Source organism: Empidonax traillii, unplaced genomic scaffold, assembly GCF_003031625.1.
Source record: "Empidonax traillii isolate 1590-97213 ecotype Southwest subspecies unplaced genomic scaffold, ASM303162v1 scaffold364:size1245619, whole genome shotgun sequence".
In the NCBI taxonomy this organism is placed as follows: Eukaryota; Metazoa; Chordata; class Aves; order Passeriformes; family Tyrannidae; genus Empidonax; species Empidonax traillii.
The window spans coordinates 625,551-650,418 of record NW_020955557.1 but is presented as its reverse complement, the minus strand read 5'-3'; the positions used below and the strand labels follow the sequence as shown (position 1 = coordinate 650,418).

The following is a 24,868-nucleotide window of genomic DNA, read 5'->3' as shown; positions in this document are numbered from 1 at the left end:
TCTGTACTGACCTAAAATGCTCTACCTATTAACAGTGAGGAGAAACTGCTGAAAGCCCTCAGTCATGGTGGGATTGAAAATTCATTCCCCACTCCTAAAATTAGGTTTTCTAAAAATACAGATGGCCACCAAACAGGATGAGGAGCCTGAGGAGCTAGGAACGGGGTGGGGATGCCGGTCAGCCCTGGCACAGTTTGGTGGCCCTGCAGGTCCCAGAGAGTGTTTCTGCTTGCACACCCAACTCCCCCAGCCCCCAGGTACCTGGGAATGACCAAACCCCAGGCAGCACCTCCCTCCCCAGCCATGGACCTGCTGGAGGGTGGACCAGCACCTTCCATCCAGTCTCGAGGCCACTCGGAGCCACTTCACTGCCTCGCCCCAGGGCCCCACGTGCACGGGGGCTTTCCAGCAGCCTCTGTGCTTGATGGATCCAGTGTGTCTCTCGTCAGAGCCTAAGTTGTGTACATAACTCGTGCTGACCTCTTCCTTCTGCACCGAGGCCCCGGTCCGAGCCAGAGATCTGTCGGGCGTCACCAGGCCGCTGATTTGACGCACTATTTTTAAATAACTCACAAATATTTAAACAACATTTCTATCAGCACTGCATGTTTAGAAGACACCCAGGAATGTCAAGAGTACCCGGGCTGGCTGGCCCACATGGAGCGCAGCCCTGCAGCAGTGCCGAGTTATCGGGTGGCCTGTGGCTCACACCAGCACATGCAAAGCCCCTGGCAAGCAGCTCAGAGGCTTTCAGCACCCGGGCTGAGGTCTGGTGAGACAAGCTGAGTACACACAGCGCAACTCTGAGAACTCAGCCTTAGTTGTGGTTTAGTTGTGATTTGACTTCAGGGGATAACAAAGAGCCCAAAGTCAATACTGAAGTCATCAATACCCAGATTTCGGTTCTGTCGTCCCTGTGACATCTTTCAACCACTCCCAGATCGTCTCCCGGAGGAGCTGACAGTGCCCATTCTAGCTAACAAACTGGTTCTGAGAAGGACTGTGAGACCAGGTCTGGAGACTAACTGAGCCAGTGTTCCTGTCACACAGCAGTGTGAAGACAAAAGGCAGTTGGATCTTAGTTCTAATTTAATACACATTTAGGATACATGGCTCTATCTTTCATAACATCTCTAGTCTACCACAAGGTCTCCACTACCAGGTGCTGGGTGTAAAGGCATTCACTATCTAGGCACTAGTTTAAACCAATTTTACAATCAGATTCTGTTTTGGAAAAGTAGCAAGCCCAGTAAAGCTCAGGTTTAAGACCTTAAAGCCTTTGGGTTGGTTATTTTACTGCTTGGCTAGAACAGACTTTCAAAACTCAACAGAAGATTTCTTCACACGTTTTGAATTTGAAGAAGATTGCTGTTAAGAAGTTCAAAAAAGAAATGCTGACAGTAAACCACCCGAACCACTAAAACCTATTCATAAAAGCACTTCACATCAAAAGACCTTGATGTGCTTTAGCTCACTTCAGGTTTCAGTAGTACTACTCAGTCCTTGCCTAAGACTGGAGCAAAGCTTGGTGCCAGCCTACCTAAAATGGGAGGTTGTGTCTGTTCAGACATAATACAACCCCTTTACTGAGCCAAACAATTTTTCCTTGGATGGCTTGGCAGTGTAGGCTATTAGAGGACGTGGAGTTGACAGGTCACAACAGCATGTGTTGTCTTGAGAGAGGGTTGGCAAGGAGCATGAAGCAGATTGCAAAGCCTCACCTTCTCTTTCAAGCAGTGAGGCAAATAAAGGTGTCTAAGTCAGAATGGTAGAAAACACACGTGGGTTTCCTCTGTTTGCCAAATATCCACAACAATACTTGAGACAAATGTCACAGCCTGGTGCAGAGTTAGATCTGGAAGTCTCAAGGTACACATTAGCTACCTAGGCAAGGAAACATTCAAGTAGGCATTCCCTTTGTAATAGGCTTTAGAAGGACCAAGAAAAAAGTATATTATCCTGTCAATAGTATGATGTCAGCACATGGAAACCCCTTGTAGGTTGTGCCCTGGAGAAAAACAGCTTCTCACTTTCTGCAAAACATCTTGACCTAATATTTGGGATAATACAAGCCTTTTACATATTTCTCAGTGGGAACTAAATCTCTTTTGCAGAGAAGATACCATCTCTATGTCCAGCACTGGCAGTGAAGTGAAAGGACTCAGGCTGCCTGATTCCAAACGCCCTGTCCAACATGCTGCCACTACACACAAAGCAGGGACCCAGACCTCAGCCAAGGCCAGAGGTTAGGTGTGTAGATGTGCCCTTTCCTGCAGGTGTAACCCTGTTGAGAATGAATGGGTAGGTGTGCACTGTAGTTCCTGTGTTCAGGGACATTTACCTTTGGCTACAAAGCACAGCCACATATTTCTGTGACAGGAGGATTTGTCTTGTCTCCCCACATGTAAGAATAACCCTTGCTGCCAGGTTCCAGCTGGACACAGGAATGCTGTGCAGTTTCTAGCTGTGGCATTCACATAGCCCTTACCTCTGATAAGAGGGAGTGAGGGAGAGCCTGGGCTGATAGGACCTCATGGGTTGGTTTACATCAGTATCACTTACTCAACTTCACTATAACTTTTTGCAGTTCTTGCAAAGGAGGCATTATAGAAATACAATTATTCACCCACTCCCTCTTTTCTCCTTTCCAGAAAAGCCTCACTTCATCTTTAAGAAGTAAAAACAGCAAGAGGAAAAAAAAAAAAAAGGCACTGCTCCATTGCAACATCAAGCCAGCGTAAGCAGTGACAGCACCCACATGAAATATTTTACCATTAATGGCTCCAATAGAAATCCTTCTGGATGATCTATGGAAGCCCTGCAATCAGTATTAGTCTAAGCTTTGCTCAGCCCCATTTCAAAATGATGGTTCTCTGACGAGAGGGGAGTTGCCCTCACTTGTACCATCAAATTTAGAAATCCATTTAAGTCCTTTTGATGTTATTTGAATGATCACTTCTGGTAGGTTATAAAAAAAAATGCAGCTAAGCCACATTTGTTTTTTCTGTGATGTTTGGAAAGTGTAAACACTTAAATCATCAACCAAGTGCATATCATTCATATCCACCATACCTTTTAAAAGCATACTTAGCATACCACTGAGAAAGATTACATTGCTGACAGAAATCAAGTGTCTGGATTAATTTAAAGGAGTGCATTTCACAATCCATCATTCCAGAATAGGAGAACAAGGAACTGCTTGGTTAAATTAAATGGTGAGCTACTCTGGAACAAATTAAAGGAAATTCATCTCTGCACCATGTCTAGTCCAGACGTGTAATTCGGGGCTGATGCTATTAAAAGCCAAGCAGTCTAGCTGGGTTTCGTAAAGACTGAATCATTTTACAACTAATATTTATTTGCACTCTTGCACAATATGAGAAGCAGCAGGATTTGTGGCTTGTAAGATGAGCTGACACCTTCAGGCCAGCGCTATTCAAGGACTTTTTGAAGGAGAGCAGGTGTGGAAAACCAGCCTGGAAATAGTGGGGCAGAAGCAAAGCCCTCCTGAGCCAAGTGTGCAGCAAACAGAGAGGATGCTCCCTGCTCCCACCGTGAAGTGTTTGAACCAGCAGCAGGGCCTTCCCACAGCGGGTCACTTTGGGGACACTCCCAGGACACTTTAGGGACACCATCACTGCAATTGGTCCATGGGGGTCAGCAAAAGGGTTCTGTGTCACACTCTGCCCAGCTGGTTCAGTGGGGGCATTCTGGGCTGCCCCCTGAGAAAAGGGACACCCCAGCATGCAGAGACAGTCAGGCTCAACAGAACAGGTGATCTCCTGAGGAAACTTGACAAGCAACAGAAGGCTTGCAAACCCCTTTATAACTACTCGTTCTCCAAAAGTAAATCAGAGTATTATCCTCATATACCTGATAGCATTCCAGGCAAAACATGAGCATATTTCATTTACATTCATTTCCCCAGCTAGGTCATTTAGGCAGTGAACAGCAGAGCACAGCTGATCAGGTACCATGAAACCTTGAAGTGCCTTGACATAGAGAAGAGCTCAGCCTTCCAGAATCCAGAGGCACTGGTCACTGGGACGTGGCTGATACAAAGACAGGGATGGGTGGTTTCCTCATGGCTTTGACACACTTTCACAACCATCATCTCCCAGCCTGGCAGGTCACAGAGCTGCCTCTCTGCCCACCTTCCAAATATGCACCCCCTTGTCACCCATGGGCTCACCAGGGGCTGGGGCTGTGTCCCTAGGGAGGAATACTCCTATTTTCCCACCTGTTTTGCTCTCCTCCTTCCTTTTCCTTACACGAGCTCTGTCTGACACACAGACACATCCTCACACCCCCCACCCCCCGTGCCAGTGGAGGAGCCTGCTGAGGAGAGAGAACATCACAGCTACCCATCAGTGACTTGAAAGGTTTAGTGGCAGAGCAAGACCTCAGCCAGCAAGAAGCACTACCGAAATCCTCATGGCACAAAGCTCCCTTTCTCCAGGCAGGGCAGGCACTGGAAGGAGGGCGAGGTTGTCCCTGCGGACTGGAGCTCAAAGGAAACCTGCAGGAGAGCCAGCAGTGCTGCTCTGCCTTCCCTCACTGAAGACTGGGGTTGTGTAACTCTTCTCCACAGAAATGCATGCCTACAGGCAGGTGTGCCTGGGAGAGGCTGTGTCTCTAAGCTGAGAAGTCAGTCTGTGAGTCAGACCTCCTACAGCCTTGCAACCATGAAGTAACAGCCACAAGCTATGACCTGAAGCTTGTCCTGGTGCTGCCATTAGCAAACATGCCAAGTGGATTTCAACTTGGGAAGCAAGAGCTTATTCCTCTCTCTGTGTCCAACCCTAGCTCGTAAATCTCACACAATAATCAGCTTGAGAGTTAATATTTCCATAAATTCTGGTTTCCAAAGTGCTGTGCTTCTCCATAGCAAAAAAAAGGCATCTAGTTCCCCAGGTTCTTCCTGCACACTCCAGAAAGGACCAAAATACAGGGGAAGGTGTTTCTCTGAAGGCCTTTGCTGAATGGGAGAAGGCAGAGTGAGAGAGGAGATATGCACAAGGTCACACAGTGGATGAATGAACAGGCAAAGCCAAATACAAACCCCCTTACAGGACCTCCCCCCTCCCCTGCCACACACTGTCTTTTCTGAAATCAGAAGAAAAACATCATGGGAGATCATCTCCATCATCTTAGTGTGATTAATCCTTATCTGCTGTAACTGCTGAAATACTAACCATTTGTTTTTACACATTTGGCAAAACACCTTTTCCCTTTATTGCCTTGGCCAAAATCAGCCCAATTTTTCAGGTTGATTGGGCGTTTGGCAGTAATGCTCCTAAATGGCCCTGCTGCTGCAGGATGGCCGAGCACTGGCACTGGGAGATTTATAGCAGTGAGCCCCAGGTAAGGATGTTCCATTTTCCTGCAGACTGATTAGCACTGCCTATTGCAGTGATTTAAGTGTTTTTTCAAAGGACGCATTTGAAGAGCTGAAATGGATACACACTGTCAGCTCCTGGCAGTTTAAGTGCAAACAGCTGCCCTGAAAGCTCTGTGCAGCACCACAAAGAGATGAACCTCTATGAAAGCTAGTCAATCAAAGGAGATAAATCTTTGTGCCAGTTCCAATTATTGAGATACTCCAGCTAACGCAGGGAATCATAGACATTAGACTGGCTTTAAAGGCCCACGTGGTTGGGACTATACCATTGCTCCTGGGAGGCAATTTCACTGTCTGACAGATCAAGAGGCTTTTCTCAGCAAGTTAATTCCAATTAAGTTTTTCCTCTCAATTTCATCCTCCTATCCATTATCCTCAGCCAGGTACCCTTTACAATTCCTTTCCTGCCATGCTGCTCATGCCAAGAGTCCTGGAAATGGTGACATTATTACAAGTGATGACACCCAGGAGGCCTCCCAGTGCTGTAGCCTCAGAGCAAAGATGATTTCTGTCTTCAGGAGCTTCTTCCAGCTGCTACAGCCTTTAAATAAAGCTCTACACTTCAATTTAGGTACACCAGTAACCTCCCCTCCTTGTGTTTTGCCTCTTGTCCTCTGATAAGCTTTGTTTCTTCTGGCTCCCCTGACTTCAGACAGCAATTAGAGTGTAAATCAGATGTGTTTAGATGGTGTAACTCTAGAAAAGAGCTGCTGCTGCAGAATTACCTCCTGATATTTTTCTAGGAGTCCACAAGCCCCAGAGTCCTGGAAGATGTCGTGAGAATAGATAACACAACAGAGAAGGTTATACTGCCGTGTCATGAACTTGATATAAAGCAAAATTACAGGGGATTACGTTAAATAATTCCTTTCCTTGCTCCTCCAAAGACTAATAGGAATGGCTGCACAGTGCAAAGTGGATGGGATTCATCGGTGTCTTATCTCTAATATCAAATTGGGCTGGTCACACAGCTCCCCTTCCCTCAACCACATTGCTGCCTCTCTCACACGCTCAGGAAGACAAATGCAATTAAACAATCTGTAAACATATTCCTCCAGCTCAGGAAGGTCAAGGGGTTTGCAAGTTTATTTCAAGAAACAAGAGGAATTTAGCCCTTTATTCAGCACGGCAGAGAGCATCAAAGGATGGCAAGCTCCTCTGAGGAAGCAGGTCCCCTTACCAGAGGGCAGGGGTTCCAGGGGTAAAGTGTGTGCATAGTCAGGTCAAGGTTGGAGCTCCAGCCTGGATTTACAGCAGTGTAAAGGAAAGCACTACCCAGCCCAGTATTTACGTTATTCAGGCCAAGGAAAAAATGTAGTGGCAGCTGTGAACAGTTTAAATATCCAAACCCTGATGGGAGGACCTTCATGCAGGGGTTTGGTTTGTTATTGCAGCTGACTCTCTGCATCTCCTTTATCTTCTTTTTTTTTTTTTTTTTTTTTTTTTTTTTTTTTTTTTTTTTTTTTTTTTTTTTTTTTTTTTTTTTTTTTTTTTTTTTTTTTTTTTTTTTTTTATTCCTTTCAGAGATGTTTGACCTTAAATGCAAAAGGATAACGTGGGTCAGGAGGAGTGTTTATTATGTATGAGTTATTTTTCTTTCATGTTAGCAAAATCCTTTTGTAAAAGTTGGCAACAGTCCCTGTTACAGCTAAATTTTGGACCCATGGGTGATCTGGAATTTAACATTATTTATGTCTCAGTATAAAAAAAGCAGTGGAAAGGAAGCAAATTCAAAGAAAATAATCAGAGCACAGCTGAGGTCTGTAGCTTTACTTATTTAAACCACTCAAGTCTATCACTGCCCTCACAACTATTTCAGGGGTTTGAGGCTTGCTGGGTAGAGGCTGGAGGATTTGTAGAAATCACATTATTAGGTGTTCTGACACAACCTGCTCTCAGCACCAACACACTGATGGAAGTGCAGAGTTGTTGCAGCTTAAATCCTTTGCACTACAGGCACAGAGGGCAGCACCAAGTGGGGAGCAAATCCTGCTGCTGCCATCAGTGATGAACCAACCCCCTGCCCCCAGCCCCTGGATTCACTGGGTTGAGGTGACAGGCACCCAGACCTGCAGTCCTTTTCCCCTCTGCCTGGTATGTGGCTCCTCAGCAATTCACCCCCTAACTCCAGGGAGCTGTTTGTATCTTAAGAGTAACTGCTGAGTATGAATAAGAGCTGAAGTTCAGCTCTAGGCTGCCAGCGCTGTCCAGGCTGGGGTCATTGCAAGGAAAATCATTCCTAGAGGGTGGGGTTGCAAAGAACATTTTTAGGAAGGGGTTATTTTGTGTTCTTAATCCCAGAATGGTCCCAGGGTAAACCCTTGCTGGCTGTTTTCCCAAGCCTCATTTACTCTCAATCAACATACACCAAGGCACAAGTTTTTAAAATATTCAGAAAACAGGTTTGCTCCTTGTCTGTGCTGTTTCACAGCAATCTTCAACAAAGTTAAAGGAAAAACCACAATTGCTCCTTATACAAACATGCTCAAGAGAAAACTCTCCCCAAAACCTTGCACCATCACAGTCAGGGGTCAACCCCAGTGGCAGAATAAGCTCTGTCCACGCTTCTCCCTTGGCCACCCGTTCTTCCAGCAGACCTCTCTGTGAATAGACAACATTCCCTGCTTCCACAGCTCACTCCTCCAGCAACTGAACATACAGGGAGCTCGAAAACACCCCACATCCCCTCCAAAATGTCCCCAGGTATCTCGGGGCTGCTCAGCTTGAGGTTGAGAAGAGCTATCTAAGGTTTTGGGGAAGAACACCTTTAAACGCACAACACTTTTCACTTTGAGGCGTCCCCCCCCTCCAGCACGAGCAGACATTAAATATGTGCATACTTAGTGCTCTGCAAGCTCCACAGCCATCGGGCTGGATCAGCGAGGGGAGCTTGCCTGAGTAATTCAGGTGTCTGTGGAATGTCAGACCCTGCAGGTACAGCTAGGGTGACATTTTCAGAAGTAGCTACATTTCTTAGACTCTTCAAGCTCCATTGAAACTCGCTTGAGGTGAATTTGAATGGAACTTGGGCCCTCAGATCTCTTCTGTATTTTAAGTTGGCTTCTATCTTTAAATTTTGCAATAAGTAACAAGCAGACTCTGCTTGGAAAGTTGGGAGCAGAGTGGGAGTTTGGATAGCATGCTCATGAGCGTAAATGAGCACAATTCCTTTGAATATTGAAAGTGTATTTAACGTGGTGCCCAAGGTCACAGAGCAAATCAATGGGCAAAACTGAGTCAAAGCCCTGAGGGCATATTACTTACAATCAGATGCAGGAGTAATTGAGTAACTGCACAGACTTAAAAGCAGCATTACATCAACTTAACATATGGCTAGAAAGGGGCTTGGGGAGGTTCAGTGATTTGCTGCAGGGGAGAGAGAGTCAAGAGCACGGCTGACATTAGATTTGAACAGCTAATATCATTGCATAGGTAACCTGGCACCGGGAACTCTGCAACTATTTATACTCCATAAAACTTCTGATTTTATTGCCACAGTTTTCAGCATGCACTGTTGGGAACTTTAGGAGTCCCCCACTTGAAGGGCAAATCTTGCTGACTGTTGGCACTATGCTGGGGGAATCCAGGATGACAGACGCCCAGTGACTTGGCTCTGGTACCTGGCACAACACTGCTGGGTAGGTATGTCCCTGTGCCTGGCAGTGAGAACATGCCCCTTGGCTGCTGAGCTCCAACACGAGCTGCTGGCCCAGCAGCAGGATTACCAGCCCTACCTGGCAGCCACTTGCCTCTCATTTCAGCTGTCAAAATTATATTTACGCCTGTGAAGTGTTTCCTGTTTCCTAATTTGGATGGTTCTCTCAGTCATTTTTCCACTAAAATGCTCAAGCATTTTTTTGAAAACATCTAAACAGGAAGAGACCTGACCTCTCCTCTCTGAACATCATGTGCTCCCTTCTCCTGGCAGCAGCAGATCCCTCCTGTGCCAGCTGCTGTGGTGACTCAAGGACAAACTGAAGGTGGATCCCATACCTTGGGACTGCAAGTGGGCTCTGCTTCTGTGGATGGGTTGTCTTGAAATGCTCAAGATCCCAGTCAAAGTCCTTACTCTTCACACCCTGTCATTCCAGCTCTCTGCCCTGCCTGGGCATGTAGGTGGATCCCAGGTCCTGGCTGGCTGTGGAGATCTCCATCAAGGGAAAAATGCCCATTGATTCAGCTGGTCTCATGTTGAGCCAGACACTTAATTCAGGCAGACACTGGGCAGCTCCTCTCCTTGCACCTTCACTGAGCACAGAATGGTTTGGGGGCTTGTTCCCATTTGGAGACCTGCTGGCTGTGGGGCATCCTTCATCACTGCTCTGAGGCAGAGCCATCAGAATCCCTGCCATCCAACCACTTCCAGCAAAGGCCCCAAGGAGGAATTTCTCTTTCCCAGGGCTGGGCAAGCTCTACACCCCAGGAGCCTGGCCAGTGATCACAGTCCCTCTCTGTCAAGACAATGGATGCAGCAGGCACAGCAGCCCTGTAAGTTCTGTGTCCACCCATTCCAGCCCCTCCCCACTGCAGGACCCACAGACACTCGTGGGGTGCTGGGGTGGGGGGTCTGAGGGCACTGCCCACCATCCAGCACTGCCCACTGCCCACTCCTCTCCTTGGAAGAGCAGTGCTGCCCTCAGCAGGCACCATGCACAGGGATTTGGACGGACAAATTCCATTCACACATGGCTTTAGGATGTTAACGAGCTGGGCAGCTTTGAAGCAGAGCCTGGAGGCACCTCCCCTACTGTGAGTAGTGCAGACTCCCCTGGCACCAGCAGATCCCAGCTCTGGGGCACTCTGCTCAGCCACAGGGAATGCAGCAGAGTCTGTGCTGTGTTCCCAGACAACAGGGGAGTGGAATAAAGGAGAAAAAGTTGGTTCTGCCTTCAGGAAGTGGAGAAACTAATGCACTGCACCTCCAGGAGTATCCACGTAGCCCTAGGGAAGAAACAAAGCAGTGCTGAAGCTTCTGTCAAACCCTCTGGCTGTGAGGATGTTTGGCTGTGGGACAGCAAGGTACCCGCCCTGTAGCCCCACTGCTGGGTCTTCCCCAGAACTGGGCTAACAGCCACACAGCTCTTCAGCGTGCCCTGGACTTTCCTTGGGGAGGGTAAATGGCCAGGCTCCAAATCCAGCTCTTTGGCTGGTGCAGACCAAAACCTGACACACCTGGGAGTGACAGAACAGAGCAGGAGTGAAAAAAATCCCAACAAGTGAAAGGAAACTCAGGGCCCTGCATGTGTCTGTGCCCACAGATTGCTCCTGCAGAGCTCTTGGGCAGCTGCCTCCCAGCCCACACTTACCTGCACTCTCCCCCGAAGACCTCATGTGTCTGGAGATCACACTGAGTATATACAGTGGAACATATTTAACATACTATTGTGGGGACCTGCAGCAGTCTGGTCATGCTGCAGAATTAATCCAAGATTGGTGATAACTGCAGAAAATTAGATTTATGTTAATTTTTGTGACATTGGGGCTTTTCTTCAAAGAGCTGCTGTTCTAAGCCCCAGCACTATCCTACAGCAGTGAATCTGTTAGATAAATCCATCCTCCCGTGTCACCCATACCTCCAGGAAGGAGAAGGTTCCTTCCTCACGCTCTGGATGTCTTTGGGGCTCGGGAAGGTGGCCTCACCTGGCACTGGCTGCTTGGAGCAAGAGCCAGGTTGTGGTGATGCTTTTATGCAATGCTGTGAGGCTACACCATTTCCCCAGAGCTGAAATTGGGCTACAGCCCCCCAGCACCGAAGGGTGGCCCTAAGCCACTAAACCCTTCCCCTCTAGAGGAGCACCCAGCTCTACTCAAGCACCCTGAGCTGTGATAGCAGCAGGGGGGGTGGGAATGACAGGGAGATTCAGCTCCTTCTCTGAGGAGAAAGCAGCACAATATTTTGGGAGACTCCTAATATTAAGGCACAGTCACTAACTGTGACTAAGTAAGATTTGTAGACATTCTGGACTGGTGCCAAGGGGAGACAGGGAAAGGCAATCCCAGGCAAAGCAGAACAATAATGTGCTGTTGGTCAGGAAGATTCATGTGGTGAAAATTAATAGCAGCGGGTGGCTTGCAGCGATAGCCCATCCATCTTGTCTGAGGCAGAGAGAGCACACTCCTCGCTGTACGGGCAGCACAGTGTCAGACAGCCAGGTCACCAGCTCTAATTTACAGTGCTCCAGCTTCTGGGGGTGCAGGCAGTGGATCCTCTCCCAGCATATGCAGGGCACAAGCCCTGCCCCCCCTGGCCACATGCCTGTGTCCACCCAACATCCCTGCACGCAAGGAGGGAGCCTCTCCAGGCTGGATCAGTGCCCAGAGCACGAGATCCCTGCTCAGGCTGGGCATATCCTGATCTCGGGATCAGCAATGCCACTGAACACAGGGAAAGAATCCCACTGAACCCAGCTAGCATCTGGCTGTGTCAGTTGTCCAGTCTGAGATTGGTGGAGCCATGCTCATTTTTGGTGGTAAATGAAGGCAGCAGAGTGATGCCTTCAACAACTACTCTTCCCCAGGAGCTGCCTGGGTGCAGGGCAGGTGGCCTCACCAGTCTGGGTCTGTACATAAATCACTTCAAACAGGAGGTTATAAATCTGTCATTCCTTCAGTTATTTAGCAAATGCACCACACCCTAATCTGCTCCTAGTCTTTTAACAATATACAATTTTTATAGAGCTGTAACAAGTTCAGAAGATGACTTATCTATCACATCAGCAACCTGCCCAGAGGTGACCGTGTGCATATTCTACCACTGCCCAGCACAAAGCTCAAAGAGAAAGCACACAAAATTAATGTTCCCTGTGCTGCCGAGCTGATTAAAGATTCAGCTTGGATGGGAGAGGAAGTGCATGGTCCAGCACGGTTTCCTGTGTGCCTATAAATAGCCATTTGGGATGGTTTAGGCAGAGGCCAGCTCCACACAGCTGTATGAGTACTGGCTCCTGATCCCCTCGTGCTGGCAGGAACGGGACCGATGGCAAAACTTGTCCCCCCTGGAGCAAGAGCTTCGAGACACACACAGTGTGCTCCTGCCAAAGCACCTCCTGCTAACGAGGGGGGCACACTGCTGCAGTGGGAGCAGGACCCCTGGACACCGGCCAGGGTGGTTCACCCCTGTGGGCTGGCACGACGTGAACCTCTCCAGTCACCTGTTGGTCTCTCAGGCTTTGCTGAAGGACACATGAAAGCTAGGAATGTTTCCAAGCTGTTCTGACGGACAAGAACAGGCATAAAGATGCTATTTGGGTGCTCCAGTCCAACAGAGGGATTTTAGGGAGCAGTTTTGCCCCTCGCTGGGTGGGTTGGTTGGGGGTCCCCAGTGCCAGTGGCACTCCTGGTCCCTGCAAACCCAAGCACACTGTGACATCTAGTGGCAAGTTACCCCAGAGCCCAGGGAAAGCTGCATCTGACAGGCTTTTCCCACAGCCCCTGGACAGCCAGCCCAGCTGGGTCTGCTTTATTACATGCTCTCCAGGTGTCTCTGGATGCATAAATATGTATTCATGTGTAACAGTGAGAATGACAGCTGGTGGTGCTTAGGCCAAGGCGTGCTGCTGACAGAACAGTCTATCCACCCTGGCAGTCTATCCTCTCTTCTTCCTTGCTCTAGGTAGGACAGGTCCTGCACAGGTCTCGTCCCCTTCCCATCCCAGGTAGCTACTGAGTGCACTGCTGTGCCAGCATCACCTCCAGAACCTCAGCTGCAGTTTCCCCATGGCATAAGAGCTAGAAAGGGTTGGATACAAGCTTGGCCGTATTTGACATGGCTTTCCACCCCTGTCCCCCAGCAGTGACCAGTGCTGGCCTCTGACCAGCTCAGGTGGCCTTGCCAACATGTCCCAGAAGCCAGGGACACACAGCCTTTATACAGCCAGAGAGGTGGGGCAGCAGCCATGGCACCATGTAGCCTTATTGCACATTCACTTCCATCTCCTCCTCATGCTTTGGCAAGGTTTATTTAATATTTCACTGGGTTTTTTCAGACTCCGTTCGATTTCATGCATCACTATCAGTGACATTTTCCATATTAGCTCGAATAAGGATACAGGAATTAAATCAATAGGTTTTTTTAACAAATCAAAAGGCCCCATCATGCACATTTGGGCAGCATGAGTCAAGGATGTCATCTGATTACTGGGCTGCTTTGTGAAAGAAGGGTGGAGTGAACAGACACTGAATATGAGGAGTAAAATTGAGGAAAAAAGGTCAAATTTCGAGAGAATCCTCTTGATCCTCCTTCAGAGCTAGGCAGGAAAGTGGAAAGCTGCTGTGCAGCACATGAGCACCAGCCTCTTCACACAAGCACCCTCTGTGCACCCAGCACAGACCTGTGCCCTACAAACACCCCATTCTTGTCCCAGTCCTGGAGGATAATGGAAACAGCAGCAAGGTCTGCAGTGTCAGAGCCCCAGGTAGCTGAAAGCAGGGTGGGCAGCACCAATCCTGCTTCAGGTGCTTAAAAGTCTCTGAATCAGACTGAGACCCACAAGTGGTGCCCAGGCCTCAAGTGCCAGAAGATGTCAGGCACCACAGTAAAACTTTCTGAGTTGTCAAAAGGGCCTCTCTTTTCTATTTGTCTCTCATAAAGCTTTGTTTAATGCATAAATGGTTACTTATTCTATATGATGTATTCACTAGAGAAGCCAAGTTCCCTTCCCACACAAACATTCCTTCCAGCAGCTCCAGGTCCTGCCTTTTCCCAGGAGCATCGAGGGAAGCAGGATGAAAAGGAGGAGGGATGGGTACAGCAGGCATGTGCTCAGCCCCTGTTGCACGAGGCTTGCTGGACCAGTTTTTGGCAGGTGTCAGATTTTTTGGAGGGTCGGGTTTTTGGTAGGTGCCAGCTAGACACTAACCCTGGAAGTGTTCTTAAACGGTGAACTTCAGAAGCTGAAACAGCAGATTTATACCAAAAAGAACAGCAATTTGTATAAAAACATTTCCAGAACCGCCTCCCCTCTTCTTAGTAGCTCTCTAACAACAGGACAAGTGCTGGGGACAGGGGCTGCCCCTGCTCAGAGACAGAAGTGCTGACCCAGCAGCAACATGATAACTTGGGGTCCTCTGCAGCACCCCAGCTCTGCACACCCCCAGAGGTACTGCTGGGGCCTGGGTGGCCCTGATGCCCACCTCAGGCAGGGTTTCATGCTAAGCACCCCTACTGGCTCTGCCAGCAGCTCTCACCCGGGAATGCAGTGCACAGGAGAGCAGGAGGATGGTGGTTTCTCCCTGCCCAGCACCCCTGTGGCACAGCAGCCACAGGTGAGCAGGGTCCTTCCCTGTGGCTGAGCATGGCGTGGCCAGAGGTTTGGCCCCTCCTGCCCTCCAGCCATCACCCTCTGGGTCACTTCCCACAGTATTCCCACTGTATCAGCACTCTATATCATATGGAACATCTAGCAACACAACCCATTCTTGTCTATGACTCTTAGCTTATATCAACAATTTATTAATTTCTGAAACACAACTTTCTACCTTAAAAAATTACACTTCTTCCACCACCTGGAGGACACATGTGTGCCAACAGATGGATGCTCAGCCCTGGCCTCGAAGGCAGCAAACTAATTGTGTTTCTTCTCAGTTCTCGTGCTCGGCACATCGCCAGGGTGACGCAGAGCAATGAGAAACAAATTGACTCGAAACTTGGCTGGAGAGCATCAGCAAACAGAGGGCTGAAAACTCAGCTTGATTTATTTTATAGAGAGGCAAAGGACAAGAAATGCACTGCTATTCCCAGTTGTGGCCCTGGCAAACAGTCCTCCAAGCCAGTGTGAGAGCAGAGCTGATGGCGGGGCTGGGCAGCCACGGCCCCAGGAGCACTGCTAGGAAGGGACAACATGACACTAATTCCTTCTCTGAAAGCATTCACTGTAACACTTCCCTCTCCTGCCCTGAGAATACAAAGTGTTGTACATGAAGCAATAAAATAAAGGCCACCATCTGACACACCCTTAATGCCCTCCTACGGAGCTGTCGGTGTTGCTGTAGGACTTTCTCGGCGTTACAGAGCAAGCCTTCGGCAAAGGAAGGAGCTGGGGCTGGCCCAGCTGATGGCAGGAGCAATGCCAGGACTGCCCCAGCATGGGGCAGCGGCTCCCATGGGCTGGGGTGCTGCTGGGTGTCAGGCAGCACTGCTGCAGGCTCAGGCACCCACCCCAAAGGTCCCCTCTCCCCTTCATTCCTCCCAGAAAACAGATCACTTTTGCTACCACTTTTCATGAAAACAAGTCATTGCTCAGGGTGACTTCTCCTCCAACACTGAGGTTTTCCCAAGGGCTGACATGCTGTCCCCACTGACAGCACTGCTGCTGCTTTCCTGGCTCTGCCACCCCCCTCTGCCCCCGTGGGAAAGCCTTCCCCTACCCTGGCTGTGCACACACCACAAGAATGAGACTCCCATGGGAGCACTGAGGGTCCTGGCAATCCCTGGGAGGAAGCAGGGCTGGAGGTAGCTGGGTGGCAGCAGCACGGGGGGCTGCTCTCTTCGAGAGGAGAAACCTTTGCCAGCCAGGGACCTTCTGCTGTGCTGCCTCCCCACAGGGACAGCTGTGCTGTGCCACTGAGTGCCCACTGTGGGACTTGCAGATGCTGAAGTGTTACATCACAAAATTTCCAATTACTACTTTTTTTCTTTTTTTCCCTAAGTCCTAAACAAAATCTATTACTGAAAAACTTTCCGTTTTCTCTTAAATTAGCCCAAATAGAGGCAGCACATCCCAGGAGGGAACAGCCAGACCCACACCTTTGCTATTCCATCTCCCAAAACAGTCCATGCCTTGTTTTCTGGTTAATAGCATTATAGCTTAATTTCTGGCTTAAAAAACTTAAAGAAACAGACTAATCAAGGAAAAAAAACAAAAACAAAAACCCTCTCCTACCTTCCATGGGGAGAGTGAACTGCAGCAGATCACTGTCCTGGGCAGAAGATACTCCTGTGTCCCTGCAAGCGAGTAAGTCCTGCCTGGGGCAACTGAACTCCAACCCTATCTGCTCGGCTTTAAGCAGGACAGCCAAGATCCCACCCAGGGCGGGGTGGAGAATCCTCCCTGGGAAAGAGCAGCTCGGTCACAGCTCCCTCCAGCCGCTCTGCACATCTCGGCGGGGCTCTGACAGGCCGTTTCCTCTCTCTCCCCCTCGGCATTCAGCAGCAGCCCCTTCGGCTGCCGTCTCACATCAGCATCTGCAACGGAGTCTGCGACAGGGGCCGCGTTTGGCGGTGCCAAAGGTGTAGGTGGCATGGGTCCCAGCAAGGAATACCGGCAGGAGAAGGGCAGGATACACTCGATTCAAATTAGCTGCGGGATGGAGGCGAGCGGGACACCCTGAAGTACTCGAAGCACTGCAGTTACATCAGTGAGAAATCCTCGATCGACTGGAGCACGGCCCAGCAGAGTGAGCTCAGTGCAAAGCAGGCTCCTGAGTGCTACAGTGAGGACACCACCCTGACACTCTGCTTCAGCTTTGCCAGAGGCAATGGGAAAAACGTGCCAAATCCAGTGCTTTTACACCAAAACTCTGTCATACTGAAATTCTTTTGTGCAGTAAAGGTTATTTTCTTTAAAATATAATCTCTCTGTGGAATCTGTTCTGTCTGAATGAGAGGCAGCTGATTGTGGTTTGAATTTCCCTCTCACCAGCAGAGGTGGCTGAGCACTGTCCCACCTAGTGACAAATAACTGCAGTGCCCACCTTCCTGCCAGCTCACCTGAGTGCTGTGTGGTTTGGGGCTTCCTTGGGTTTGCAGGTAGGTGGAGACTAGAGGATGCTAATGGCATATTTGGGTTTAATGTGTTTATTGCCCATCACGTCCATTTATTCACCTCTGGACCTATTCCCTCTTACCTGAGAGTGAACCACCCGCACCAGGCAGCTCCCACAGACCAGGGAGAGCAGCCACACCCTGGCTCTCACCTCTATAGCTCACATAGGGGACATTTAAATTTACAGCAGAGCGGAGAGATAGAGAAAGCAAGATAAGGTACAACAGTAGAGACCACAGCCACCATTGCATCATTGCCGAGACCAGTGCTGTCCCCTGGCCTCTGTTTTCAGCCGCTCACAGCACTCAGTGGATGCCTGAGCTCAGTGCTGATTAACTCTGTGCCACAGAGTCTCATACCAGGTTAACAAGGTTAAGCACTGATGAAGGAAAATCCAAAAAATATTCCAGGTCCTAATGCCTGCCAGATACACGTAGCAAGCTGAAATACCTCCTGATGAGGTTTTTGGTTGGAACACGTTTCTGTGGCAGTTGTGGTGGGGAGACATCCTGACTCAGGTTCTGGTCACTCTGAGCAGGATGTGGTTGGGATAATCACGTACCTTAACGAGGTACACTGCTGTGAGGAGAGCAGAAATCTGCTTTTGATGCCTTCTGAAATAGGATGTCTGAAGGAATAGTCTTTTCTAACAAGCCTCACGCAGGGCACCCTCAGAAAAAGGGCCCAGCAGATGATGTTACCCCTGGGTGACTGGGGTGGCAGTGCCTGGAGAGGCCAGCACTCTGCAGGACACTGGCCCCTGCACCACCAAACCCAGCACATGCAGTCACACAGAAAAGACAAAAATTACTCTTCAAAAGAGGAGCACAAAGCCCTGGGGCTTTCCAGATCACATCTCCCGCACTCTCACACCGGGAACACTAATCCAAGGAGACTGGCCCTCCTGGCTCTCCAGGGCCAGGGCAGCAGGACAGCGGTGCTGTGGCTGATGTGCTGCCTCTCTTCCAGCCAGCCCCACGTGTGCAGAGCTGCAGGAGCCATCCCGTGGCTCGGAGCCTCCATGTGACGCCTGCTCCCCAGGGGCTGCCTGACCCCGGCTTCCTTCCCAGCCTCTCTGAGCTCCCGGGCCCTCGGAGGAGCAGCACCGCGGTATTTTTAGCCTGTTTACAAAGACAGAGCAGTACATTTGTGTGTGTGGCTTGCAGTGAGAGAGCACAAGCTCTGTGTAGTGAGGGGGTCAGCTGGCAAGCCACCTGGGCAGCAGCACGGAGGTGGTTTGCCAGGGCACATGATGGCACCAGAGATGGAGGGAGAACCAGAAAAGGCACCAGCACCCAGGGCTTTACACCATATCCTCACACCTTTAATACTTTTCCATTGGAGCAGGCTTGTCAGGTATTTTTTTTGCACCTGGCCAGCGATGGGTAAATAGAGGACATCTGAGAGGTGCCTGCTGGCCTGGTTCAGGAGGTGTGCCCTGAAGCCCATGCTGTAACACCAATGAATGCTGCCTGCCCTTCTGCCAGTGTTTAGGAGTTGGTGAGGTTTTGCTCAGTTAGCAGCTTTTGGCATGGACAACAATACAGATCTTCACCAAACACCCCTTCAGCCCTGTTACACCCATCCACGGGGGAAGGGACAGGGGCTGTGTGTGGCTGAGCTCTGCCTGACGCTCATCACACTGCCCTGCTGCCCTGCCCTCAGACCCTGAGCCTCTCCTTCCAGCTGGGACACACCAGTCCTGCTGCGTGCTGGAGCCAGGACAAGGCTCATCCCAGGCAGCCATCACCTGTTCTTCCTCGCAGAGCCCAGGGCAAGCCAAGAAGCAGCTGTATTACAGCTCTGGCACCTGGTGCAGGGCAGCAGATTCTACCCACAGTTTTGTCCCTTGTATTTATGAAGAACACATCCACGCTGCTTTCTCACAGCCCAGCACAACTCGTGTGCAACTGCGTGCTCTGGAAGGTCAGCCGGGTCAAAGTGAGTCACACGAGATGTTCCATCCCAAAGCAGGGCTGGGAGGAGCTGTGTGCTCAGACACCAGCCCAGCAGAGCCTGGGTCATGGGCACCTCATACACACTGGCAGGGAAGGGGTGTCTGGGAAAGAGGCTTGAGCCAGCACAAGCCTCTGGTGATGACTAGAAAGGGGAGGGGGGGGAAATCCCAACCCATATGGAGTCAAACCACTCTACATTCCCTAAATAGCATGTTTGGAGGGCCTGGCCCTAAAGCTCTCACAGGGAGGGCTGGGCAGGTCAGAAGTGCTGGTGCTGTGCCAAGAGGAGCAGGAGCAGTGTGGGCTCAGCCCAGGGGGCATCTTGGTTGGACTGGCACAATGTGGTTTGTTTCAAACAGCTCTGGCTTGTCGCTCCCTCCAAAGCTCTCACATGGTTTACGTCATGTCCCAAAATAGAAACAAATGGCTGAAAGCAAAGCTCACTACACAGTTCCTCCCCTCTCCAAATGAGCCTGCACCTCAAGGTGCAATGGAGAGACAACAGGGCAAACACAGCTCTGCCCTTGGCATCCTCCTGGGATCCCCCCTCTTGCTGAGGGATCTCATGGCCAGTCTTGCTGTAGCACCCCGTGCCCTCCAAGCCTGCTGGGAATGCAGTGCTGGGACAGGCTTACACAGATCCCCATCCCAGAATGGTCTAATATAATTCTTGGGGCTTTATTTTCTTCTCCTCTGCATTGCCTCAGAAATACGACAAAAGAGATCCCTAATTTCTCCTTTGTAAATCCTTATCACAACATTGTTTTTAGAAGAGAACAGATGCAATAATATTAGGCAGAGGAAACGGATCTTTTGTTCTTCTGATTATGGCTGCTTTCTTGGTGTCACCTTCAGTTTTAACACCATTAAGCAGAAGAACTAACAATATCTCAGGCGTGATTAAACTCAGTCACAATAACTTACAATGCCTTTGTTACTGTACAGAAAAAAAAACAGTTACACTTTCAAGAATGTGTAACTTTGACAAAGCAAGAGGTTTGTCATGCCTAATTCCCCCCACCTTTCTGTATTGCAAGTCTATGAAAAACACTGTATTAAAAATAATTTTTCTCCTCTAATAAGTAACAAATCATATTTAATATCTACAGAAACCTCAGCTCCAACCCATCTCACCAACAACAGCACAGGTACCAGCACAGCCGCCAGGAGGAAGGTCTGTGCTTCTGGTGTATGTGAGATGGCAGGGGGGAACAGTGTGGCCAAAGAAAGTGCCAGAAGTGCTGTCATAAAAGGCTCAATAAAATTAAAATAACTTAAAGACTGGAGGTCCAGATATCCAAAAGCCCATTGGATTGCATTTGAAATAAGAGATGATCTGTATAGGTTTTTAAAGTAGCTGTAGCTTGGGTTTTTAAGCATTTATGAGCTCAATCAGAAGTATGCACTTCATCATAGGGAACAATTGAAAGGGTTTCTATTTGTTAAAGTGTTATTTTCGAAAGAAAAAAATATTTTTATATGCTATTTCTCTCAAGATCTGTGTGTATGAGTGCATACATGTTTTCCAATTAATACCAGACCTACTGTTTTAAAACTCCATTCTGGGAAACACAGAACTGTAACAGAGTCCTGAAGTCTGATCTTTGTGGTATGCTCCTGCTCCAGGAGTGGAGCTTGTGGCTTCCCAGTACCTGAGAACAGAGGGAGACAGCAGTGCCTCAACAATGAGCTCCTCCAAAGGCTCCCTGGTGGTGGTGCCCCTCAGCCCAGCACAAACACCTTGGTGCTCCAATGCCAGAGGCATGACCAGCCCACTCTGATTAAAGACAGGATTTTCAAAGCAGTTTAAGGGCCTTGGAGACCCCAAATCATAGTTCCTCCACACAAATGCAATTCCCAATGTCCTGTTCCTCCACTGAAAGTCCCCAGTTAATCTGACAGCCTCTTTGCTCCATCCCAGGGGAGGAGAGCCTCGCTGGAAGCATCAATGAACTTGAGAACTGAAAGGTAACCTCAGCCCAGAGAGTAGTTTGCTTCTTGTTTTGAAAGAGGAACAGGGATATTTACAATAACAGTCCAGCCCCTTGGCATCTCTGAGATGTTATAAGCATCTCTGCTCATAACAAGAGAAGTGACTGTGGGCTCTTGTCTCATTTTGAACACTCTCTTAGGGCTGGAGAGGGACTCCCCGCTGGCCAGAGACTGGAGAGTCAAAATGCTGCTACAAAAACCCCATCTCTGTGAGATGAGCACAGATCCCTGGTGGAAAGAGCTGTGTGCACCCCACCAAGGTGATTGAAAGAAAAAGAATCTAGAAAGCCACTTTTAGTAACTGGAGCATTTATTACTCTGGCCCTGCGTGAGATGCTGCAAAATCCTTGCTGGGGACCACGTGCTAGAGAGGAAGAACAGCTCAGGCCTTTTGCCCATTGATCACCTCAGGGACATGCAGAGCAGGGTCCCAGCTCAGCCCCACACCTGCCACCCCACAGCCCATCATCATCCCTAGGGTCTGCTCTGCCCACCTCTCCAAGTGTGAACACATGACTGGGAAGCTCAGGGTGCAAGGCTTGTGGGAAGGTGGCTGGACAGAGAGAGGTATTATTTTGGACATCCTAGAAAGGCTTCCTGAAAAACTGTATGGGTTCAAGTTCTCATGTTTCTGTAAGCACCAAAAATAAAGCTTTAAAAGTCACTCAGGTGACTTGAGAAGGAGCTGTTGGGCACTGTGTGGCCGAAGGACACAGTCATGTTTTAAAGTGTCTACAAAACTCTAGCTGAAGAAAGAGTATAAAATCAAAATCTGTGTAAATTGGAATATTCACAGCTCTGTATACAGATCATCAGCTCAAAACACCCACCCAGTCCCACCAGTGAAAAAGCAGCCTGGGCAAAGCCAACACTCTGGTGCAACACACGATGCAGCATCATCAAAGGAGCATACTTCCCAAAAAAGTAAAGGGATTTTCATCCCTTGATCAAGGCTGTAGCCCTGATGCGTGATTCACACCAGTACGGGACTAAAGCTGCCTTTGGACTGACCTGTGAGGCGTTTTTCCCTGGCTGTTCTCCAGAAGCCGTCCCAGGCCCTGCTGGCAGAGCTCCTGGGGTGGTCGCTGAGGCATCGCCTCAGGCGGGGTCTCCCCTGCGCCGCCATCCTCCCGGATCCAGCCTTCTGGAGGGCAACTGCAGCGCCTCACGACCACAGCAAAGCCATTCCCCCAGCTTTCGCCTCTGGAGCCTGACTGGAAAAGTTTCTGCACAGGAGGAGTCTGCAGGTAATTCCTGAACATCCCTCTGGCAGGAGCGGGAAGCAGAGCCCAGGGCAGCCGCCCCCACCGGGGTCCCAGCACGGAGCACAGCCCAGCGCCGAGCTTGGCTTTACCTCCTGTAAACACAGCTGCTCCCTGCGCGCACAAGGATAAATAAGGAGCGAGGCCATGCACATCCCGGGAGCTCTGCACCTCTGCATTCCTAACCCTCTGCATTAACCATCTGCTCAGCGGCCTCTCCCGCCTCCCAGAGCTCCCTGGCTCGTGGTCTGTGCAGTGGGTCACACGCCTGCCACCTCCAGGACTGGAGATCTTTGTTATGTGGGGTGGGTTTTGTTGGGTTTTCGGTTTGGATTTATTTTGAACAGGGCAGCCGGGCCCAGAAGTGGAATAGGATGTTTTTGCTGTCTTGGGGGATTTACCTGAGGGATAGTTTTGTGTGGATACTGTTCAAACAGAAAAGATCTCCAGGACTTGGGTTAATCCATCACCTGAGGACCATCCTGCTCCAAAGGCACTTCTCTGTCCACTCTCTAAGCAGTAACAGGGATATAAAAAGTCCTCTGCCACACACCTGTTCAGTTACACCCCTGGAAATAGTGCCCACAAAGGTTATGTTCTTCCAAGAGCATGCTGGAATAAGTAGAGGGACATCTTACCATTAAATATAGGTTTCCTCCCCATTTGGGGTGCGAGAACGAAACATCTTTGCCATGGAAGCCACTGTGTATGCACAAAAAGCAAATACCTGGCATGTAGCTCAGCACTGATGAAGCTCCTTGGCAAGATTGGTCCTGGAAAAGCAAAGAAAATAATGGGGAGATGAGTTCAGTGGGAGATAGTCATGGATGATGGTTGGTGTTACATACAGGTCTCATACATCCACCACCTACCTGTATTGCTGGCAGCAGGTTTGGGTTGGTATCTCCCAGGAACAAGGTTCGATGGTGTTTGCTGATGTGAGTTCAGCACACAGGAACACTTCCCAAGCTGCTCCAGCACGTGTGTCACTGGCACACACACTCACTTGTCCCTCAGCTGGCACCTCAACCCCCCACAGCTGAGTGCTCCTCACCAAGCACACAACTGCATCCAGGGGAGCTCTGAGAGCATTGGGAGTCCCTAAGCTGATTCCTCAACTTGTGGTCTGATGCTGCAAGCCTAAGTCCTGATTAGGACAACTTAATTAGCATCCCCCAGAGGAAGGAAATCCAAGTTCTTTGTTTTTGGACAAATGCAATCTCCAGCTATCAGTGCAGGAGTACCCTGGCTGTTCCTTGCTCCTCCTGGACTGGGAAATGCTTGGAGCAGAAAGCTTATCCTGTGCAGGGTGACAGATCCCTGGCCACATTCAGGATGCATCACAGGGAATTAGCCTTCCATAGAGACGAGACTTGACATGAAGAAGGTATTTAGCTTTAAAAAAATGGCATAAGTAGCCACCTAAAGCTCAATAGCAGACACACACATAGAAGAGGCCGTTTTCCATCCCTGTGTCCAGTGAGCTGCATGGGGACACATAGGGACACCCTGAACCCTCCAAGGGCAAAGCAGAGCTCCTTGCCACCACACCCGTGGCAGCTGGGGACATCACACAGCCCTTGGACATGGCTTCTGCTCAGGAGAAGGGAAAAGCATCACCAGCAGCTGCAACTGCTCCTCCCAGGAGCACAGGGTGAGCTTTGGCTTTGGTGCCTCTCAGTGCTCCTGCTTCATTTCGCTTCTAACTCGATGCCCAGCGAGTCTGTGGCAGTCACCCGTAATTTCACGGAGATATCGCAGCTGTAGAGAAGAAAATCTGTTTCATAAAGCAAGAAAAAACCACAAAAAATGAACAGTCAGGCTGTTCACATAAAGGAGCTAAAGTACCTCCTGTTGTTTCCCAGACACAGCCTTTTAACATGAGGAGAGCTAAAAATAAAGCTGTGCTAGGAAAAAGCAGCAAAGAGCTCCACATTCCTAGAAGCTTCTCACACTCACATCTCCGCCTTGGGACTCCTGTGAGGGCCAAAGCATTTCCCAAAACATCAGGCCATTTCGAGATGAGGCAAACATCCTCCCTCAGCAGATGCACTTCAGTCACCTTGGCATTTTTAAATTATCCAGAATGGTAAAATAATATATATTAAAAAAAAAAAAAAGCCAGCAACTAGTCATTAGATCAGCAGCAAAAATAATTTGAATGTGTCCATAGCATGAAAGGCCAAGATACAATGGTTTTAAGCACCATTTAGCATCTCCCTTGTGGAGAACTCGAGTGTTTGTGCATCTGGATTTCATCTGCACCTGAAGAGAGCATGGATGTGATGTTGGATGTGATGCTGTAGCTGCTGGCTGCAGCTGGTAACCACATGTTTGGATACTGCCATTCTCCTTCAGAAAGATTTAACGTGGTGTGTGATCATGTGCATACTGTTAAAAAAAGATAAAGAATGATTTAACAGCTAGGGTTAAACTCCAGTCATTCTTTTGCCCAAAGAGACAACTTTATTAGCCAGCTCAGAGGAGCATTTA

The 24,868-nt window shown here is 49.2% G+C and overlaps 1 protein-coding gene across 1 annotated transcript in view; it reads right to left on the bottom strand.

Moving 5' to 3' along the window:
• Positions 1–16,352, bottom strand: part of LOC114061862 (rho GTPase-activating protein 7-like) — a 44,300-nt gene extending 27,948 nt beyond the window's left edge. The window contains exon 1 of the mRNA XM_027892722.1: positions 16,282–16,352. Within this exon, the coding sequence (XP_027748523.1) occupies positions 16,282–16,288 (7 nt within the window). The 5' untranslated portion in view covers positions 16,289–16,352. The remainder of the gene's footprint in view (positions 1–16,281) is intronic.
• Positions 16,353–24,868: the final 8,516 nt, after the last annotated feature.